The 17,260-nt window shown below is 33.2% G+C and overlaps 2 protein-coding genes across 2 annotated transcripts in view; one reads left to right on the forward strand and one right to left on the reverse strand.

Moving 5' to 3' along the window:
* Positions 1–3,905, reverse strand: part of LOC128190419 (L-rhamnose-binding lectin ELEL-1-like) — a 30,321-nt gene extending 26,416 nt beyond the window's left edge. Inside the window, exon 1 of the mRNA XM_052862462.1 lies at positions 3,857–3,905. Coding sequence (XP_052718422.1) covers positions 3,857–3,899 — 43 coding nt within the window. The 5' untranslated portion in view covers positions 3,900–3,905. The remainder of the gene's footprint in view (positions 1–3,856) is intronic.
* A 1,573-nt stretch (positions 3,906–5,478) lies between these two features.
* On the forward strand, positions 5,479–16,071 carry LOC128190296 (magnesium-dependent phosphatase 1-like). The gene is made up of 6 exons (XM_052862312.1): positions 5,479–5,820; positions 11,614–11,680; positions 12,011–12,121; positions 12,959–13,066; positions 14,519–14,610; positions 15,270–16,071. Exons 1-6 carry the CDS (start codon positions 5,766–5,768, stop codon positions 15,656–15,658), a joined length of 822 nt encoding a protein of 273 aa, XP_052718272.1. The 5' UTR covers positions 5,479–5,765; the 3' UTR covers positions 15,659–16,071.
* The last annotated feature ends 1,189 nt before the right edge of the window (positions 16,072–17,260 follow it).

Genomic DNA, 17,260 nt, shown 5'->3' on the forward strand with positions numbered 1-17,260 from the left:
CCGGTCCAGCCCCGTTAATTGAAGTGGTGCAGTTTATTTACATGTAAAAATGGCGACTTTCAATCTCGATGTAAATTTAATATACTTGATTTTCAGAGGTCGGTATCGTGTTCGAGAGAAATTCTGTGGCTAGTAAAGAGATGCTACCAGTAGTATATTGCCTGAAGAATTAATGATACTGATTGTTTTCACAGAATTCGCATATGAATAAGGTTAATCGGTCCAAAACTAGCGCATGTTTTTTTTTGCGCAATAAATACACAAATTTTTCAATGGGTGGGTGGTACTCTAGCTCCCAGGTTGTCCATCAGAATATTTTTCAGACCGAGGGCTACAAATCTGCAGCTAAAGATAAACACATTGTTGTCTTTTACTACTACAGACGTTTTCTAGAAACAGAAATATGAGATATGCATGTAAAATTTTACTACAAGAAATAATCGCTATTAATTTAAACAGTTGTTTATTTACTTTTAATGTTTTATATCTTCTTATCACAGAAAAAACTCATCCTGCTGATGCTATCTATCCCTTATCATTGAAAACTTCAACAAAGCAATGTTATTTCCGTGAATTTGGCAAAAACATCATTATTCAACAAGTACATGTATTAGGGTTTCCTATATCCGATTTTAACTGTCAGGTCATTTTTTCATTGACCTTGAAAATGATATAGTTAGATCAATCAAACATCAACATTTATCGCTTAACATCGCAGCAAAAAGATAATCTTATTTTTCCATACCGCTAAATGATCGCAAGAATATTATTCTGATATCATAAAAACTTGGAATCTGATTTTTTTTCAGGCCGTAAGAGAAATTGGTACCATACATGTATGACACTTTGAAAGAATTGCCCATTAAAACCATAGATTTTTAGACTACAATAATCAACGTTAAGGTGACTCTTTACACCCACAGTTTATTCCAATTTTCAATAGAAGACCACAAAACATAATTATACTTATCAAATATTAAAATGATGATAGGGATACTATCATTAATGGATATTTTTAAAGAATTTTTTAATGTTTTTTCGTGTTTTTGTAAAATACTTTTTAAAAAGTTAACTATTAACAAATTGAGAGAAATTTTTTTTGTCATATGATGGATATTTCCTTCGAACACCTAAAAAATATAACACTTCTTGTTATTATTGCAATTTTTTTTAGTATTTCTCCAAAACATAAAAGATCTAAGGCGGTTCCCATACAATTCGCCTCAGTTTAAATCAGCCAGTACCGAAATTGCATGCTTTCAGATTTACTTTTTTGCGTACTGCGTCATCAAAAAGTGGTGTATAGAGCCACCTTAAACGGATGTTCACAAAGATCTGATTAAAATTCATGCTAGAGTGGGATCGGGGGGAGGGGGGGGGGGGTGCTTGGATGTATTAGATTAATACAGAATATTTACAGTGCGTTGCCACAGATCCCCTTCTCAACCCTGGCAAACAAAATTATCCCGCACGGATCAGCTGCAGGTATAGCTGTATTTCTATGAGAAAGTTCGGGTTGATATTCCGTACAGTTACATTTCTTTCCATATAAAAAACTTGCAAATTAAGGGTGCACAAAAATATGCTAGTTTTGGACTGATGAACCTAATTTCTTAACACATTTTTATATTATTGAAAATACTTGATATCATTGATTTTCTTAAAGACAATTTACTACTGATGTCGTTGCTTTACCTGCCTCAGACTTTCAAACACGCTAACCTATCTCGGAATGTGAAATAATTTTATTTATTTAAATAAAAAAGCGAAAACAAATTATTAATTAACGTGTAGATTGAAACTCGCCATTTTACATTTAAACAAACCACGGGACTTAACTAGACGGGGCTGGTGATTTTAAAAGGCATATCAACCGTAAAACTACAGACTTCTCGCTACATACCCCCCCCCCCCCCCCCTCCCGGGGAAATATTTGTAGAGCCATGGATTATATTTTAATTCTTTTATTGGGTTTAAACATGGTATTATCTGATCATTAATAATTCACGAAAACTTTCTGTATTACACACGTTTGAATATGTACTACATTAGAACATACTTTTTAATGACATGTAAACACATAAAATATCCGTTTACTGTTAGGCGGGAATGTTAACTATGCACTGGGAGTCCAAACAAAATTAAATAATATATAATATAATATATAATGTAGTTTAATAAAATAGTTATATTCCGATGAATACTTTTCTATATTCGAACAGAGTTGACCAATGCTACATATAATGTATGTACATGTATGTACAATTTTGCTATTTTTAGCTAAATGCTTATACAATTAGAATTTCTATAATTATCTGATAGATATTTTTTAACATAAGAAAGGAAAAAAAGTCTTGGTGTGCCTTTCCAAATATTTATCCATGTCTTTAGCTGTGATCGATCCCTATAGCTGCCACAGTATTGTTTTATGCTTTTACACCCTCTCCTCTTTGAACCTAAACACCCTGTGTTAGTTTCTTTGACTCAAAACGCCTAAACAATTTGTGTAAAGGAACAGCATGCCCTACGTATTTTAATAAGAGGCTCTTACTAAATGGATCAAAATACGTTTGTATTTGAGGGTTAAGACCTTTGCATCATGTAGTAAGCTTTAATGTGTTATCCTCTAATTGCAAGGTCTTGATGAAAGGGCAAAGTGTGTTCTCGTCCCACCCTCATGTCTTTTGTAGTCTATCGGAAGGTTGGGTTAGTGGTTAGTGGACGAATGATTATAAAAATTCACATCCCTATTTTGAACGAATGTTGTCAGAAAAACAAGGGGGATATCTTTGATAAATAACATTTTTCGTGGCACGATTACTATTTTGCCATGGATTTAGATTGTATACAGTTGTTCACTTTTTGAACTGTACAAAAGATTGCGCGAAGCAGAATATGTCAAAGAATTAAATTGTTGTGAATTTTGGATTTTTAGAAGTTTAATCTTGCGGCAGGTTGCTTCCGCCACACACGATCAAACAAAAAAGAAAACTCGTCAAAAAACACCCAGGATTCGGAGGAGTCAGATAAGGTTATTTAAGTTCAATTTGTTTTTATTAGTTCGAATGTTTCCAGCTATGTATTCCTACACAGAAAATGCATTAGGGGATTGGAAAAATAGAGATCACATCGAGGCAAGTTACAACACGGATTCTAAGCAGACGACTAGTCCTCGACCGGCTGTTGGGGAGAGTCAAGTGGAGACCACCACTAGAGGGAGCTTACGTCAGGTTTTTTGTTTGCCTTTTTTTTGGCTTAACGAACAAAAAGACACGAAGTTGAAGAAAAACATCCCTCTTCAATTCAACATCATGTCTACTTTCATTCCAAAGTTTCAATAAACTGTTTGCACTTCTAATATGACTTGTGATACGTCACAACGTTCAAAATAAAAAAAAACTTGTTTTCTTACATGGTAGTTTGGCTAGACGAGTCACGATATTAAAACTAGAATATACATGTTGTATCATTTTACTTAGGTTGCATGTACTTAGAATTATATTTTATGACCCATTAATTAACGTAAGTCTCAAACCACTGGTTAACTGCAAAATTTTTCGACAGGAAAAAATCCCCATTAATTGATCGATAATTTATTTGAAAAACTCGCCCACAAAAATATTGATTTTAAAGAATAGTTTTTACAATGAAAAGCGGTGTTTTATTATGAATTATTCATTTAAAAAAAAGGTTCAAAGACAAAAACGAGACAAAATATATAACATATGTTCATTCATACTTTTCTCCTGCTAATAATAGGCACGAAAATGTGTATAGAAAAACAAAATCGTAAGGAAGTCAAGGAGACAACCTTTAATATACAGAGTAAAGCAATATTGTTACGCCACATTCTTACCAAAATAATGACTTCTCCCGACTGCGAAAAGCAGATGGTCCATCTTGTCAAAAACTAAGTAAAAAACATGAACAGAGAATCGTGAGGGTAAATCACGAGGAAAAACAAGAATCTCGAAAAGTTCTTTATTTTAGAGGTCAAATTATGCATCTAACGAATTCCTTGTTCCAGATACGGCGATAAAGATGTGTAAAGTTTTCCTGTTACGTATATAACAAAAGAAAAAAAAAAGAGTTATCCATATCGTCTAATTCGACTATTCAGGTTCCTTAAAAGCCTTTAGGTATGTTTTTCAATTTACAAATAATTAAAATTAGTTTTTTAGGTACACAAGATACGAATTTTGTAATCTAAACAACCTTTAAAGAAGGTCAAATCGCAAATCAATGAATTTTGATGCAATTCAACTTCCTTGCCCTATTTCATCAAATGATCTGTGGGGTCGGCATCTAAATTTTTTTGGGCGATTAAAGAAGTCGGTAAAGTAATGGGACAAGATACATTGTAAGGTACTTTATTACATTAAACTTTCTTTTTTAAGTAAATAATACTTTGCTCATCTACTTGTTGAGGTTTTTTTCCTATGTTAATGCATATTTTCAATAAATCCGTCACTTAGAAAGGAAAGCTGCCCCAATATTGTTAATGTCTTTTTGTAACGTAAACTTTTGCAAAGCATTTAATAAAGCGCTGTTAGGACACACTTTTTTATTATTTTAAATGAAATATCCCCATGCAATCTGATTAATATTTAAGAAAAAATCCTGTATGTTATCAGCTTAGTTTGGAGACCGATATTACCACGTCAGATGGGTATTACCCCATTTATAGAATTTACTAACTCTGCAAATCCAGAGAAGTGGCGTTGTTGTCCCCCCCCCCCCATCCCCCTCAATTACCCCCACCCCTACTTCCCACCCTCTCTAGAGGCGCGCTTGACCAATTTTATACAGTATAATAAAAATGTGTAAAAGATATGCTTGTGTGATTTGATAACACTTTTGAAGATCCAGCAGTTCTTAGCTATCTGAAAATACATGTAGGTGAACAGTTTAACGGCATTTAAAGGGACGGGGTTGCTTACTAGAAACTTTACAACAGCAGCATGAGAGACATTTGCTCTTGAATTATGCTGTTGAGATTACAGGATCAGTTAATTGTTGATAAGCTTAATAACAGAGTGATAAAGAGGTCGTTGTCTATCGAAAAGTTTTATTAACCGATTAAAGCAAAGCACTTCAAGCATGTCTTCTCTCAGAACAAATATTTATCTTCACTTTATCAATCTTTTTAAACATAATTAAATTTAGAGAATGATTTTTTTTAAAATACACTGAAATTATTCTAATTTTTTCTTAATTATTAAAAAATACCAAATAAGTTTAAAAAAATACAAATATAAGACTGACCCCATGCCTCTTCTAGATTATCAAATACTTAGGTTAATCAATTATAATCTTTTAAATAGTTTAGGACAGCCGTAATATTCATAGAACCCAATGGCAGGCCATACCTTTCATTCATTTGCTCACCGCATTCATTCATTAAAGAAAGACCCTCTTCCTCTACGATGGCAAAGCCCCCTAGAATGATCACGTGTCCTATCGATTCCTCAATGATAAATTCATTTTCGCGCCATCTCAAACTCTCAGTCACTCGAGTGGGGAAGCAGACGATGTGATGCTGAACATTTTCTGCATTGTCGTCATAGGACATTCGTGAAAAAAACCTCTCAGCTAATTAAATTGTTATGAAGGGGAATAAGGACTTCAAGAATTAAAGCTTTATCAACAGACACCCATTGCCAACTAAAGATGGTAACGGAATAGAAATAAGGTGAGGAACTTGGAAATTCTTTGACAAAAAAGAAAATTCGTAAATGACAGTATAAACCTGAGAGCTTTTCGACATGGATCACGAAAATAACAACGTTCCCAAACCAAAGTTAATCGTTTTCGACCTAGGTGAGTATACTCTTATTAAAAATTTCGATTTCATGCAGTTTATTAATTATTAAAAGAAAAAAAATATTCTTCATTTTTGTCATAAAAGCATCATTTAAACAGCCGACTTCTTGCTCTGACATACTTACATTATGACTTAACGTTTTCCAGAATTCGTCTGCAAAAATATAGGCTAAGTGAATTTGACAATAAATTCTCTCGTCATCCCCATAACCTGCTTTGTTGCTCATACAGCTAGTATGTGAAGGTATGCAGGTCTCAGAACACATGCTTTTTGTAAGTAGGGCTGCATACATATCAGGGAATACACAGCATGAAGCAATCTCATAAATTTTTTTTTAAATGAAAAAATTAGGTTTAATGTAATATAATGGTTTAAATCGTTTGTAATCTAAAGAGAGATAATTTCAAATATGAAATATAAAACAGTCTCATTTAATTAACTGAATTTGAATACATGTATAAAAATTCGCAACTTATTACATCCGAGTGATCAACTGCACCGCAAACATTACAAAACGATAGAAAGTAAACCCAATCACTAAGCAATAGTTGTTTTTTTTTTTAAGTTCTCTTTGTGGTTTTGGTTGTAATGAAAATTTGTATTTCTTTTTTTTCATTCATTTGATGTAATTTATTCTGTCCTGAAAAGGGGACTGGTTATCCCGCAAATTTGATGATTCTATTGGACCGACACGTGTCGATAGCCAATTTCTAATATTTTATGTATATATTGCTGAATTAGAAATCCTATTTCTAGCATTTTTAGCACTGATAACTGCCTGCGATTTAAATGTTGTTAATTCTTTGCTTAAAATGAGCCTGATAAGATATTTCCTTAGGAACGCCTTGAAAATTTGTTTTTAGAAAATAAGTTGCCGGCCTCTGATCCTCATCGATGGTATCTTGTAGGAAAAGGCGAAATTCCTAATTGATTTTTGTAACCCTAACTGACTGGGTCTGTTATACCAATTACAGATTTGCATGCTATTCTTTTCCTAGTGGCAACGGTCATTTTCACTTCGGAATGTCTTGTCGACTGTTATCTTCGGAATTTTCACTGCATCAGATAAAGTCATTTGGTTTTTGTTTAAATAGCAACAAATGTAAGATATATTTACGTGAAGTGTTGCATCTCTCTTTGATAAAAATGAAACTTTGATTCCTCTTTTTTTTTTGGTGCAATTGCACAAGGTTTGGGGAAATATAGGCGTGATAAACATCAACAAACGAACACGAATCAAGAACAGCTGTGTCTCGTTGGCACAGACTACTAATGATAAAGGTAAACCTAAAGATTATTTTGATAATTAAAGAAGTGAGGAAAGAGGGGTTCTCCGCGCTGCTTCATATACACGTAAATTCTTTCGCCAAGTCTTCTATCCGACCATTCCCATCACTTTGTAAGCATCACTTTAACACCTTAACTTTCTCAATGTGCAGAAGCTTTACTTCAAATAAAACGAACTGCACCGGAATTTGGGAAAGCTTGCAAAATGTGCAGAGAGAGAGAGAGAGAGAGAGAGAGAGAGAGAGAGAGAGAGAGAGAGAAATCTAATGTTTGAACAGATACTCTCTAGTCTTACTTCAATTATGCAAACTCTTACTGTTGCATAATTATTTAGATGAAAGATTCTAAATATGTTGCCATTCTCCCTTATGACAAAATGATATTTCAGATCATAAATATAAAGCATAAAACCATCTGATAATTAATTTTCCAATTATTCCGAGATTAGTATCAATTTGCAAAGTAATTGGCAGAATTTATACTAGAACGTCTCTCTTATTTTTTTCTATTGATTAATTGGCAACATTTATACACGAGCGTTTGTTTTAGTCATGCTTTTCATTGTGTTCTATTAACACGAACATGTCAACATGCAGACTCATAAACAAAAATTAACGGAAGATCGATAATCTTTTGATATAAACGACAACGTCCAATACCACAAAAAGGCATTTATGGCAACTCCGCTATACCAATCAAACGATATTGTTGTACAATTCAATAAATCTTTTAAATATTAATGATAAAATAACAAAAATGTTTATATATTTAGCCTGCATGTAAATAAGAAGTACAGCTACATATTTTTCGTTTTGGAAGAAAAACTGTACACAAGTATCGAAAATCCCAATCATTCTGCAAATGTAATCTTCATTCTCTGAACTCTTGGGATTCTTTTCAGAACGCAAAATAATCGTTTCTCGTTGAATATAATGATGATCGTTTAATGTGAATGCTGACAAACAAATTATAGTTGGCCCTGAACGGTAAACAACGTAACTGAGAAAGCAACTGTATTTAAGAAGAAAATAACTAAGGAGGGGGCATAGACACGAATGAGTTGGAATGTGTCCTGAACTCATAAATTAACGTACGATTTACTCAATGACGGATGACATTTTTAATTGTTGTAAAATGGATATGACTCTTATTTCTATTACAATAACTTTTCACCAAAACAGGTACAAAAAGTTTTTCAGGCAAGACTGAAGACTCTTGACTACTTCGAAATACGGAAACTCTTGTTTTTATTAAAATTTAATTTCAGTATTTTGAAATTAAAGACGAATAAAAACCACCTGAACAAATAAAATAAATAAGAGTTGAATCAAATGCCCACAATGCTAAATCCCCGCTTTGTGTACCTCCTGTTTTGAATTGTGTATGTGTGATGAATGAAGAAAAAACCCCAGAGTCGAAAATATCCATGAACTCCTGAGCAAGGTCATAATTAAACAAACACTCGTTGCGAGTTTATTGAAATAATCCACGTAATCTATAAAGATTAGAGTTTTTATGACAAACTGTAGATAATGTAGACACACATGCCTTCTTTATTGGCCAATTTGAAAAACCTATTCAGCACGTGGCATGCCCTTCGTTCTTCACCAGAAGCGCTAGACGGGTCACTCGGAGGATAAACCCTTGCAGGAAACACTGCAACAACCTCGTCAACATTTCCTGGAATTTGTACTGCTCGTAAAATGGTATTAAGATCCTGTGGTTCTCCAATCAATCCGCGCAAACGTCTTATGTCAGTTTTCAAAAGTACGCAAGTTTCTTCTTAAAACATTTTACTTTACGTTTTTTTCACCATGGTCTGCAGCTTATCTCGTAAACAGCTATGATTATTCGCTCAAATTGTACATTTGCAAGATTTTTTAAATAATTACTGAAATCCAGAGCACGTGATGAGACATTTTAGTGATGCATACATGTATATCAAATTTAATTAAGATTACATATGTTACGAATAACCGGGTACCAAATGGTGCATAGTTGTACCTGCAGATACATGTAGCAGTAAATCAACAGTTAGTATGGGCAATGAGCTTTTAAATTTTACAAATTTTAAAGTGTCCTCATTGTTATCCTTATATAAGTAAAAAAGTTAAGTTAAACAATCCAATTAAATTTTGAATGTACATTTACGCGGTGTTCATTTAAGAACGACATGGTTTTTAAGTTTTAAGGGCATGAATTCATAAATTTCAAGCCCCGCAATAATCATAATGTCATAGTCAAAATTAACCGTGCTCTCATTTGATAATGTAGATTATTTGTACTACTAAAGATTGGCTTATCACTTATGGTCTTGAAGTGTTTTGAGTGTACCTCATGCACGTGCATCATTTAAATCATTTCTTTATTGATAAGTTTCCTTTACAAACCACGCATCGTTCCATCTGTTCGATGATAAAACTGATACAATACGAGATTAATTCTCATGAGACTTTTTAAAATCACAACATGTTTATCTGTACTAGGTGAAATTAGCCCCAATTAGTTTTATTTCTCATCCTAGATAAACTATAATAGTAACTTGCTCACAAATTGACTGCAATTTCCGGTTTCAATTTTGTTAACTCTAACTACGGAAACTTTTCTTACTTTTTCTTTTCGCCCAGGTCACTCCGATGCAGAAGATAAAAGTTAAGAATAGAAACAATTTGTATAGCATATAGATTTACAAAAACTGCAAAACGACCAGTTCAAAATTCTACATGTGAACTTTCGCTTTCAGTGGCTGAGGTAACTGAATCCAGCAATCAATACTACAGTATCTGCATCGTTATTGGGTAACAAAAATGCAAAATATGCTTCCAAACAATGCGTCTTCCATTATGATAATATGTTATAATGATAAGTTATGTACATATGTATCATGATAATATTCTTAACGGAAAACTATAAGACACTCATTCTATAGAAAGTGTTCGCAATAGAAGTTCGTATTTGTTCACTGTGTTGTATAATTTGCTAATGGGATCTCAGTTTTGATTTTGTATTTGACTACACATTTCAAATTATTCTACTCAGTGGTAAATGTATGACAAAACATGCTCATGTGCTAATAATTAGGCTGTTGTCTTAAGAATTCATCCCACCCCGATTTTACGACACAAAACGTTCGTGAATGCGGCATAAACCGTGACGTTTTACCTCGAAGGTATCCTCATCTCATCCTTCTATAAATTATAAGACTGGCTAAGTCGTGCCAAAAATAGAATTTTGCATTTAAAAATATGAATCCACTGCACAATACCAGTAGTCATCTCAATATTAAGAATGTCGACCTATAGTTAAAACTCACCCCTTCCATTTAAATATCATTTTGTCAGTGCCTTATAGCAATCCCATTTAATTGCCAGTGTCTTTTATCCATCCCCTTTATTTCCATATGGTTTTTGTACTTGAGCAATATCTACCTCTATATCTTAAGCTGCTCCCTCTCATCCGCTAATACGCAAGTCTGCGAATGAGGTAGTAAACACCTCACGATCTCGTGGTGGTTTGTGGGAACCTTTGATAATTTGTGCAGCACTTTTTGAAATTGAAGATTAATGGAATTATCTTTGATATGTGGTAGCTGCGTTAACGAATGTTTTCGCTTTTATTCATAAAAAATGGTAAAATACTTTGAATAAGCAACTCATAAATCATACATGCAATTAAAGTGTTGTTAAACATATATCAACATTGGCCTTAAGATGTCTTTTGATGTCTAAGGATTTTAGGGGCAACAACATATTTTCAACGGTTTAAGGGACAATTCTTTATACAGGATTCTGCCAAATATATATCATAAAATCAGCTTATCAAAATATCGTTCTCATTATATTTAGAGTATAATGTCTGAATAGTGATGATATTTGGAAAGATTTCTTTCTCCCTGTGAATTAAACATAACAGACACTTACATGCAGACACACCTGATCAGACTAGGCGATTGTAATGAGACAGCTACATGTAACAAAGGTTTTGAATAGGTAGACGGTGACGAAACAGACAGGTGTTGGCGATAAAGCAAGCATGTTGGACACCTTTTTGGTAACAAAGCTGCAAGACTCATTTTTAGGTCAACAGCCATCCCTGTCTCCTCAAAAAACAAGCTACAAGGATAATCATTATCTATTTTTCGTCCCTATAGAAAACAAGAATTTGTGCTTTCTGATTATATTCTTTCCTAAGGAGCACAAGCTTGGTTTTCTCCGGTATCAACTTTAGTTGAGATGTTAATGCTGTTAGGACATTAAAATTTTGTTATACATGTACATGCATGTTTTATAAAAAACCTGGGTTTTTTTTCTCCAAAATTAGAAGTTATCTTGTGTTGCCTTTGGTATATTCAAGGTGAATTTTCTTCTTAGGGTTTAAACAAACTATTATCTATATCTATATTTTTTAACAAGATTTTAAACATTCGTTTTACATTTACAATAAAAGTAAGATTTTTATTAAAATTGATGTTTGATTAACGTTACATATCATTTGTTTTTCAGATTACACATTATGGCCTTTTTGGGTTGATAGAAAAGTCAATGTCGAGCCCCCTTTCAATCGTACCAGGTAAAAAAACTCATAGAAATAATAGAAGCAGGATAAACCTAAATATCAAAGACTTCTAAAATTTAACAACCTTAGTAAAATTTAGACAGACGTTTAATTTTGAATTTAAAATCTGCATCTGAAATGTTTGATATTTAACTTAACAGCAAAAACAAATCAGATTTTATATATGAAACTGAATTTTAAATCACACTCTCAGTTTCAGTTAGTAATTACCAATTCATTAACAGACAGCTCTGTGTTTTCGTTCACCATTAATCACGAACGTGTTTAGAAACCATTAAGAGCATTTACAAGACGGTTGAATTATAACGTGTCATGTCCATGCAGGGACGGTAAGGTGTTTGACGCCTGTAGCCGAGAGGTAAAAGCATTCCCCGACATCGACCACATTTTACACAAGCTCCACAAGGAAGGCTACAAGTTGGCTGTTGCCTCTGAGTGAGTATGACAAAGTCACGTGATCATCAGAGGGAGATCGTCTCTCCAGACAACAGCTCTCTTCTTCATTGTTGAAACTATTGAGATTACGTAACTAATTCATGTACAGTAGCTCTATTTTATTGCGTAGCGATGCTTACATCTGTTGGACCGATGACGCGGATTGGCAACTGTCAAAGTGCTTGTAACTTATGTCTTGGGTTTAAAGTTTCTTTAAGACATATTTTTATGAGGCTACTGAGAGGTTTTTGAAAAAAGTGTTTTGTATTTTTGACGATAAGACAATAGGCTAAGAGTTACGAATAAGCATTACTATCGAATGATCGCATACCTTCCAAATTTTGAACAGGCATGTGTATTTCTTGTTAAGTTTATTATTGCTCTCCTCTTAAATGTATAATATTCTATGTTACATTGACGATTCCACTGCTTGAAAATGTTTGTTTTGCTGAAAATAACTCAGACATTTTGAAATAAGGTCGGGGAATTACTAGCCCTCTAAATACTTAAAGATTTTGGCTATAAATATATAACCGAGAATTAGATGACAGAAATTTAGATATAAACCAGCGATTGAAGCAGAAATTTTACAATGCATTTGCAAAATTTGCAGACATTAGAATGCCATCAAAATTTCAGACTTCATTATAATTTGAAGAAGTTAAATGCTTTAGAAGAATTTGGCAAAAATACAAGTGTTGCATAATTATTAATGAATCCAACGAAACCAAAGTTTTTCAGAAATTAAATTAGTCGAATGTTAAATGAATAAAATGAAAATGCATAATAAGAACTCACATTTTTGGAATATGAACTAGATTCGTCTCGATTTTACAGAGCATTCAACAAAGAGGAAGTTAAGCGCCTTGTGAGTTTTTTTGGATGGAATAAATTCTTTGACTACATAGAAATCTCCCCAGGATCAAAGATTACCCATTTTTTAAAGTAAGTAAATTTTGAAAATTGACTGCAACCCCCTGCAGGATGTGAAATCACATACATACTATAGATGCAGGTCTGTAGCTCCTACTCTGAAAACAAAATCGGATTGACGACAGAAGAGCTACAGTGCCACCCATAGTAAAAATCTGCAATTTACGATATCATGTCACCCACCAGTAAATACGATTTCTTTAACTTCAAACGTGCATTACAGCTTCATTATGTAGTTTATTTTCGACACAGCATGACCATTTTGTGATAATTTAAATCACTTTATTAATATAAATAAAATATGTTTATGACTTTTCTTGCCCTTTGATTGATACATGCATGGCTAAATAGTTATTTTCTTATGGAATATTTTCACTAGTCTTTTTCATATAATTAATATAGTATGAATCTATTACACTAGTGTGTAATTGATATTGCTAAATTATAAGTTAAAAAGCAAAAAAATACCAGAACACTCTATTTAGAACAATAATTATGGCTGTCCCACTAACCTTAAGGGAAACAAATACGACATTTATCATCAAAATATTATAAATATAATTACCAAAAAATAAAATCGATAATGTTGACCTTGTTCATATTTCAATGCCTTATTTATATAATAATGAAAGAAGCATTATTTTAGGTTATTGACTTTTAACTGGGTTTTCCAAAGAAAAATCAGGTAATTAAAATGGTGAAAATAGCAGGCGGGCCAAAAGCGTACCTCTTTTGTACGGATGGTTCCTCATACAGTTTTCAAAATAGGAAGTTGTTTTGCAGGTCAATTGTACAAATATTAGAAATGTGCATATACTTGGATTTTGACTTTTGATAATTACATGTAATAATCAAAGTACTGAAGTACTGACGGGAGTTGATTTTATCGATTATCATTTATTTTAAAATCAGCGATATGTGATTTTGCATGGCAAGTAGTATCAGTAATCGAAATATTCCTGAGAAATTGTATAGATCCAGGCAAGATTGAACTCTAGTTTTGTTCAACCAAACGCTCGACTGTCGGATATTAACGGAGACATCCGAGCGTCTGGTTGAACGAGACTAGTACATTGAAGTCTAGCGTATGAATACATACGACTTCAAAAAATATCTAAATTATTTGTACCATTTAAAATCTTACTATTTTCATGGTATTAATAAATAGGTTTTCTTGAAAAACAATGCTTCAGAATACATTGCATCTGAATTTATCGATTATTTTCAGGAACTAAGTGTTGTCAGCGGTATTGATTTGTGCTTAAGTCCAAACACTGTTTCACTTAAGGTTTGGCCCGAGTAAGTGCATAGGAGAGTTGATTAAAATCAACTCCCAAAAATTGCAAACTGTTGAACTTAGTTTTGATTGTAGAATATTGCATATAGGGTACTCCCGATTGCTGTCCAATTGACAGCTTTTCATTTTTCAAAAAATGTTTTAAAAATTTGATTATCATTTCGCAGCATCAAAAAAGACAGCGGAATTGCATTTCCAGACATGATGTTTTTCGATGACGAAAGAGATCACCTGTCAGAGGTAGCACACACCTGTTTAGGTACAGTATATACTATTAGACACATGTTTATATAATCAAACGTAAGGCAATTGGATAGTCAACAAAATATCCCCTCAGACATGTCTTAAAATCTAACATAATTACAATAATGTTGGGAATATCTTTTTCATATGCAGGGAAACACGAACTATTTTAGAGTATATTTTAATACTATGCTACATTTGTATATACATGTCCTTAAACATACCTCTTCTTCTAAAGGAAATTAATAATAACAGCCTGAATATGGCATTGACTACCCAACCCTTTTAAGGTTGTATGGGACATCTGTCTACATTAATTGGGATTCAAATGCATTATTAATAGAATACTTTCACCGGTTTAGATTTTTCAAATTTTACAATTTTAGCCAAAAATAGCTTTTAAAAATATTTGAAGAGGTAAAAATTGTATAATCCCGCTCGGGATTCGAAATCATGACTTATAGACTCGGAGTAAGCCCTCTAACCCACTGCGCTACGCAGTTAGGTGACACTTTAGGGAAAGAAACTACTGATGTATTTACACTTCATTTTATTATTTATTTCGATAAACAATACGTCACAACATGGAGGTATTTCATACCACCTTAATCATGTTTCCCTTTCTCGCGCCATTTTAGTTATTTGCTTAAGGAAAAGGTATGTCATTCATTTAAGGTGTGACCTGTATTTGGGCAAACCGAGGAGTTTCAGAAGAGATACTGGAAGAGGCTTTCCGAGCTTACGCTAATAACCACATAAACCAAGTGTCAGTTGGGGTTCCGAACGGAAATAATAACAACAACGGCGGCAGCAATGGAACCAATACAAGTAGCAGTACCTTGTCTTTAAACAGCGAAGATTCCGATGAATCTCAGACTGAAACAACAGTAATCTATGTGCATCGTCGCCGCGGATCACGAGCCTCAATCACGTATGAAGTCCCACCAGTTATTGACAGAGCAATACGCCTTCGAGGACGGCGCATGTCTGCGCCTGCGCTGAGTATCCCACAATCTCTTCAGGACAAGAAACTGATTTCCTGTCCCGAAATTGTAGAAAATTAGCGCGTGGTACTTCAGTGATGTTAAAGGAAGTGCTTTTTGTCCGTGTGAATATAGGGATTAGGTAAATGGAGAAACCAAGAGAAGTTATAGAAATCATCAGAATTTACCAAAAAAAAGTAATTTTTTGAAAATAGCAGCTGGCAAGCTATATTTCCCGAGATTGCAAGTTATGATCATCTTTAACCCTGTGTGTAGATATATGTACTTGTAACGATTATATCATTGGATCATAAGATTGTATATATGTATAAATATATTTACCATATATAATTATTTTATTGACGCGGTTTCTCTTGTTAACGTTTTCTTTTACTGATATTATAATTGATATTAATATTTAGAGACGATTTCAATAGTAATATGTACAATTTATATCGATGGTTATTACGAAATAAAAATATTAAGAAATTATATTGTTGCTTCTTGACATTTTATCATACTATAAGAGGAAAGCATGTGGTTTTACTCGATAATTTTTCATAATATACTGTCTGTTTTTCTTTTTTTCCAGAGAGGTCAAGAGTTTACATTGTTTACCTAACACAAGTCCTTCATATGATCCAACATGTTAATCAATAGAATAAAAATATCGTAAACTTAAAAGGAATAATATTATGTTTCCAATTTACTTTCTTTTATATTCAATTTTCAACCGCACATAGTAAAGCATTGAAACCTTATATATTATACACATGTCAAGAATCATCGAGTTGGTCACCCCAGGGTTTCCTTATCTTATAATTTGTCAATTTTGAATTATTTAGAAATGATGCGTTCCACCTATCGTATACCATTTATTCTCATGCTGAGCGGGCCAAGAAGCAATTGTGCTGGGTAGGTGATTTCAGCTGATCCCAACTTAAAAAATCTTTTAAAATCAGTTTAGAATTGTTATGAACCACAATCCGTAAGTATGTATATTTTACCTTCATGTCTCGAAAAGCGTTTCTATCAAACTGGCAAGTACTTTTGGCTAAACATCGAATAAAATTGGCTCACTTGTTTGAAAAGGAGCGAAACTGAAACTGAAGAAACGTTAACTGCCCATGACAACAAGATGAAACAACATATGTAATTCGGCAAAGACAAAAATAACAAAAAAGTCTGAATTTGGATGCCTTGCTGATTTTAAAGATCAGAGATGGCGTTGCTGATTTGTTTATGTTTTAAACACTGATTTTGATTTAACAGTAAATAATGGTAACAACTTAAAATTCTCATACTATTATATTTTTTTTAGTTCTATACCGTATAAATATGTCTATGTCATTGTGGAAAGAAACTTTTGCGATTCGTGAATAAAAGAATTGAAATCTTTGTGTTTTTAATTTTTTTTGCGATTTATGAATAGACGCTTGATGGATATCATTGGCAAATGAAAATTTTGTACATGAGGTAATACTGCAAAGTTTATCGAAAGAACCACTATACTAAGAATCAACACAGAATTATCGGGCGGAAGAGGTTGATGGGTACGCATATATTAAAGGTTTTGAGAGAGGGGGTCGTAATTTTGTGTGTGTTTTTTTTTTTGGTTGCCCTTTGTGATTCTGAGCAGTAAAGACGTGTCTATCATAAATGCAACAGACATTTCCATCAATT

This window comes from Crassostrea angulata, chromosome 6, assembly GCF_025612915.1.
Source record: "Crassostrea angulata isolate pt1a10 chromosome 6, ASM2561291v2, whole genome shotgun sequence".
Classification (NCBI taxonomy): domain Eukaryota; kingdom Metazoa; phylum Mollusca; class Bivalvia; order Ostreida; family Ostreidae; genus Magallana; species Magallana angulata.

Coding starts and splice junctions, on each gene's coding strand:
- LOC128190296 (XM_052862312.1), top strand. CDS start 5,766: ATGGATCACGAAAATAACAACGTTCCCAAACCAAAGTTAATCGTTTTC. Junction 13,067..14,518: donor AAGATTACCCATTTTTTAAA/GTAAGTAAATTT, acceptor ATCATTTCGCAG/CATCAAAAAAGACAGCGGAA. Junction 14,611..15,269: donor GGTAGCACACACCTGTTTAG/GTACAGTATATA, acceptor CATTCATTTAAG/GTGTGACCTGTATTTGGGCA.